Source organism: Vicia villosa, unplaced genomic scaffold, assembly GCF_029867415.1.
Source record: "Vicia villosa cultivar HV-30 ecotype Madison, WI unplaced genomic scaffold, Vvil1.0 ctg.000071F_1_1_2_unsc, whole genome shotgun sequence".
In the NCBI taxonomy this organism is placed as follows: domain Eukaryota; kingdom Viridiplantae; phylum Streptophyta; class Magnoliopsida; order Fabales; family Fabaceae; genus Vicia; species Vicia villosa.
Window position 1 is genome coordinate 87,535 of NW_026704996.1, and position 5,980 is coordinate 93,514.

General features: G+C 37.9%; 1 protein-coding gene across 1 annotated transcript; it reads left to right on the forward strand.

The window, feature by feature from the left end:
* Window positions 1-3,513: 3,513 nt before the first annotated feature.
* LOC131623467 (uncharacterized) lies at window positions 3,514-5,980 on the forward strand. The gene is made up of 3 exons (XM_058894476.1): window positions 3,514-3,775; window positions 4,131-4,393; window positions 4,616-5,980. The coding sequence occupies exons 1-3, from the start codon at window positions 3,514-3,516 to the stop codon at window positions 5,978-5,980; spliced, it is 1,890 nt and encodes a 629-aa protein (XP_058750459.1).

A 5,980-nucleotide genomic window follows, 5' to 3' on the forward strand; every position in this document is an offset into this window, starting at 1 on the left:
CTTCATTATCCAGGATGTCCCAGGTTCGATCCCCTCAGGGGTCTTTTTATCAAGTTTTCAGCTTTTCATATTTTCTAAGCATTTTCTTTCATGTTTTATTACTTAATTATTTCTAAGCATTTTCTTTCATGTTTTATTATTTAATTAGCAAACCATTAGTAAATGTTAATTAGGTTAATTATGCACTTAGGCTAATTTAATTAGAATAATCATGACAATTAAATTAATTAGGGATAATAACATTAGGATTAGGTTAATGACTAGGGTTAGGTTTTTTTTCCGATTATTTCGATTTAATTTATTTAATTAGTTTTAACTGTAAAAATCACAAAAACCCTAGACAGGCTATCAACATAGTAGGGTTTGCCCAATCCCACTGCCCATTTGGCAAAGAAAACATTAACCCTTAATTAATTCTCTTCTCGACCCGACTAAATCTATTAGTCGCATTAGACAAGAGATAAAAAATATGAAATTTAAAATACACTTTATTTGCTGCCCGCGACGATCGAATCTATCGGTCAGAGTAACCAACAATACCCCATTAATCTGTTAACTATAATGATCAAACCTATTGATCATCGCAACTAACGGTGACATATTAAATCAGGGTTGTACGCCCAAACATTCAAAACACACTAAACCACGATACTACGAATTTTCATCCCTTCAATACTGCGATTTTCAAATCTACGATAAGGTAATTCAAAATACCTTCGAATTTCGCAATTCAAAACTACGATAGGCTATTCAAAAAGCCTCCAAACCAAATCAAATTCAAATTCTAAGGCGTACAACCCTGTGCCCGAACTACGTTGACTCTGATTCTCCATAAGGAGATACGTAGGCACTTGGCAATAAGGCGAGTCCCCCTTCTCAAAACTCTAATCATGTTCATAATATTTGCTTATTAACCCTATTAACTTTCTGTCACCTTTCTTTATGTTTAGCCACAAACCTTTACTTTAAGATGCAAACCTTAGGAAAGGGTTGAGGGTGCCTAACACCTTCCCTCGACCTGATTATAATAATCTTACCCTGATCTCTAAATTGCGTAGGGTTTCCGATTCGCCCTTCAGAATAGGTGGCGACTCTAAAAGTCTTTATTTTAGGGCAGGTTGCTACACTTAGGAGAAAAAATGTCTGAAGAAAAGTTGGTAAGAAAGATCCTCAAATCACTACCTAAGAGATTTGATATGAAGGTTACAGTAATAGAAGAAGCTCAGGATATTAGCAAAATGAAGGTAGAAGAAATCATTGGTTCCCTCCAAATATTGAGATGAGCATAAGTGACAATATTGAAAAGAAGAACAAGAGCATAGCTTTTGTATCTAACACTAAAGAAGACTCAAAAGAAAGCAATGGTGGAAGTGATGAGAATCTATCAGAAGCCATAGCCATGCTCTGAAGACAATTCAACAAGTTTATTAAAAGAATAAATCAGAAATCCAGACCAAATGTCAAGAACACTCCCTTTGACAACAGTAAGTCGTATGACTCAAGAAGATCTAAATCTGAAGAGAAGCCCAACCAAGGCAAAGGGATTCAGTGCCATGGATGTGAAGGCTATGGTCACATTAGACCTGAATGCTCCATCTACCTTAAGGAGCAAAATAAAGGGTTCTCTGTCACATGGTCTGATGGATATTCTGAGGGTGAGTCTGAAAAGGAAACTGCAAAACACATCACAGTACTAACGAGTGTATGTACATCTGATAATGACTCCAATGAAGATGAACTAACGTTTGATGAGCTTGCAGCCTCATATAAAGAAGTATATGTCAGGAGTACTGAAGTTTGTAAACAAGTGGAGAAGCAAAAGAAGGTTGGACAGAGATCAGGAGGCATGTCTGAAATAGGATATGGGGGCAAATCAGACGTCATTTTAAGGTCAAATCCTAAAGCTCGTATGTCAAATCAGATGTCAAGACCAATGTCACAATTTCACGAAAACAGAAGCATGAACCAGCTAAAGAGGAAGTTCCAGAGATGGAGGTGCTACTATTGTGGAAGACTTGGGCACATAAATTCATTTTGCTTCAGACTATTTGGACACTCTAACAACACTCATCAAGCCAAACTCAAACAGGTCACTCCTGTCAAGAATCAACAATGTATGGCCAAGAGTGTTGCTCTAATATCTCACATCCCTCTAAAAGTATCAGCCAAAGAAGACTGCTATCTTGACAGTGGCTGTTCAAAGCATATGTCTGGAATGAAGAACCTCTTGGTGGATATCAAACCTCACTCCAATAAGTATGTGATCCTTGGTGATGGAGCAAAAAGGGAAATCATAGGTGTTGGAAAGTTAAAAGGTCCTGGTGTCCCTAATTTGGACAATGTTTTACTGGTAAACGGACTAACTGCAAATCTTATTAGTATCAGTCAACTATGTGATCAAGGGTTCAATGTCAGATTCACTAAAGAAGGATGTGTTGTCACCAATAGAGAAAATGAGGAAGTCATGAAGGGATCTATATCTAAGGATAATTGCTACTTATGGAAGCCTAAAACCTCAAAGTACTCCACTACATGTTCTATGAGGAAAGAAGAAATTGAGGGTAATCATCAAGGAAGACCTGTCAAACCAGAAGCTCCTTTTGAAGAAATGGAAGAATCTGATGATGAGTATTATGTTGGAGATCTCACCATAAGTGAACTTGCTGATGGATACTCTGAGACTTGGCTAAGGAATGAAAGATTGTGTAGAATAGTAGAGTATAAAAATGTTCATGCACTTTTACAAGAAGAAAGAGTAAGTCTCCTGTCAAAAATTGCTGACCTGGAGAGAAGGTTGTTAAACACAAGATCTAACAAACAGAAAACAATGAGAAGTAATCAAGCCATAAATATCAGCAAGTCAGAAGTAAGAGTCATTCCCAACAAGATGAAGCAAAAGATGTCTAATCAAAGGCTTCAACATCCGGAAATACATCAAGAAAAGGGTACACCTATCTTAGTTAAAAGATGTCATCAATGTGGCAAGATAGGTCACTTGAGGTCCACATGTCCTGAAACTCATGCACCTACCGGAAGAAATATCCCTCAACATAAAAATCTTGCCAAAATAGAGCCACCTCAGTGTAAGTTATGTGTTGACATTGAACACTCAAGTTGTGACATAAATGAAAAGAAGGCCATAAGCAAAACAAGAAGCTCTAGAAGAAGGAAACCTAAAAAAGATGAAGGTTCCAGAAAAGAAGAGTTCATTCCTGCTATAAGCAAGTACACAATAATAAGGTGTAATGCTCTGAAAGAAGGTGAGACTACTATCTCAGTGGGATGTGAGAATGTCAAAACAGATGCCTTAACATCAGAATATGCTGAAAAATCAACTGTGTGCACTGAGATAAAAGATGGCTCTGGAATTGATAAAGGTTCATCTTTCAGTATCTAAAATGCTCTCCATAGGGAGATTATTGTTAGGAACCAACTACCAGAAGCTGTCGAAGATCAAGGGAACCATCTGCAATTACCTGAAGTATTCACAACCTTGACCTAAAGAAGACAATGATGGTTATCCTTAATGACATCTGGACTAGAGATATGAAAAGAGAAGTCTACCTGTTCAAGGGAAGTACTGTATGGAACGTGGTACCAAGGGAGCTATCTATTGATCATGGATTTCATCTAAGAGAGGAGCCATTGGCAATAGACCGAGCTTCAAAAGCCTGGAATGAAAGAGTAAATGCTTCACAAATCAACCTAGGAAATCAAGAAAGCAAGGAGAGCATGATTTTCCTTATCACAAATGAAGTTGTAAATCTGATGATGGGTGTGATTCACACGAAAGGCTTAGACTGGTCTCAATTAAGGTGGATACAACAATTTTTTTGAAGTATAATGTCAAAAAGGATGTCGTAATATTGTTCTGTAACATCATTAAATATCTCTTCATCAAAGATTGTGTGGAGGACAAAAATATTACATTGAAGCATATGGCCACCAGTCTAGAGATTACTGATATTTTAACACAGGTCTTAGATGCAAATCAGTTTGAAGAGTTAGAGGGAGAGATAGGCATTTGCCCCCATGAAGAATTATAGCAATTAATACTATTTGGGGAATATATTTTGGGATTTTTAAATAGTCAATATTTGAAATTTTCCAAAATTATATTTTATATAAAGGTTCCCTAGTTTTCAAAAGGATTTTTCAGTTGCCGTCTTTCTACAACAACTATCGTGTGCTCTCAAATTGCTCTTTCTCCACCACCGAGTATTGTTCAAGATTCACTCTCTTCATCAAGATGTCTCAACAATCGTCTTCCTTCTCTCCCAAAGAAGGGTCTCCTCTCAATATGCATGATACTTCTACAAGCACTGATATGACTAACCCTAATGAGTTTCTGAATGTTGCACCCTTGAGAATGGTGCATGTTGACAATTTGAAGGTAAGATAACCGCGCACTCCACATGTACGACGACCAAAGGAGGATGTTCGCGGCAGAACCAACAATCCCTCATCTTCCACTCCTCGTGAGGATTTAACAAAGGAAGGATCAAGGTATGTTTACAAAGTCATTTCTAAAATTGTCACTCGTATCTTGGATGAACAACATCAAGTCCCTGGGATATCTGTTCCTCTACAAACTGTGATCCATGAACCCCCTCAGAACCCTGAACCCGCTGGTGTACCTAAGGAAGACATCATAGGAAAGCCCTCTAATGATAATGATGTCCACATTGTTGATAATAATGCACACACTCCTGAAGGTGATGTCACAAAGGATGTCAATGACATTGGGAATATTGGTGTTGATGCTGGTACAGGTACTGCTATAAGAACAGGCTCACATGTTGTGGATCTTGATGACTTTTCTGATAATGAACCAATAGCTGCTGTGAATCCTGGCTTAACCAGGAGGCTTATGACTAGGAGGAAAGGTAAGGATGTTGTACAAAGTTCTCCTAAGAGAAAGGTTTCTCCTAGAAGTCCCTCTGTTGACTTTATTAGGAAGAAAAGTACCTCTACAGATCCCATAAAGAGCATAGTTATGTCTCAGAGTGTTTCTGTTGGTCCAACCAAATCTTGGAGCAAAGTTATTCCCAAGAAAAGGAAGGCTCAAGCTATAGTTGACTCTGACTCTGATGTTGATGTTGATGCTCAAGACATTCCACTAAGGAAGAAACCAACAACTAGCAAGCTGGTTGCTAGTGTTCCTGAGGTACCCATTGATAATATCTCTTTTCATTATCCTTCCAGTGTCAATAGGTGGAAATATGTTTACCACAAGAGGTTAGCTTTGGAAAGGGAGTTGGCTAAGAATGTCCTTGAGAATAAAGAAATCATGGACTTGATTCATGAAGCTGGACTATTCAAAATTGTTGTTCATTTGCCTACGTGTTATGAAATGCTGGTTAAACAGTTCATTGTGAATCTATCACAAAACTGTGCTGATAGAAAATCAAAGGATTTTAGAAAAGTATATGTCAGAGGAAAATGTGTTACCTTCTCCTCCACTGTTATCAACAACTTTCTTGGAAGATCTGATGAAGCTCAACCTGAGCTGGAAGTGACTGAAAACAAAATATGCGAGGTTATCACGGCTAAGCAAATGAAAGCCTGGCCCCTGAAAGGAAATTTTTTTGCAAGCAAGCTCAGCATAAAATATGCAATGCTACACAAGATTGGAGCTGTTAACTGGGTGCCCATAAATCATAAGTCAACTGTTGCTATTGTGCTGGGAAAGTTTATATATGCTGTTGGAACCAAGACCAAGTTTGACTACGGTACTTACATATTTGATCAGACAATGAAGCATGCCGGGAGTTATAGTGTGAAGGGTCCTATTGCCTTCCCGTCTATCATATGTGGTATAATTGTGAATCAGTACCCTAATATCCTAAGTGAAAATGATGATGTTTGCAAGAGAGAAAGTGCTTTATCATTTCACTACAAACTGTTTCAAGGAACACATGGTCCTGACATTGTCACAACATCAGCTGGAACATCCAAAGACAACACAACTACAGGGTGA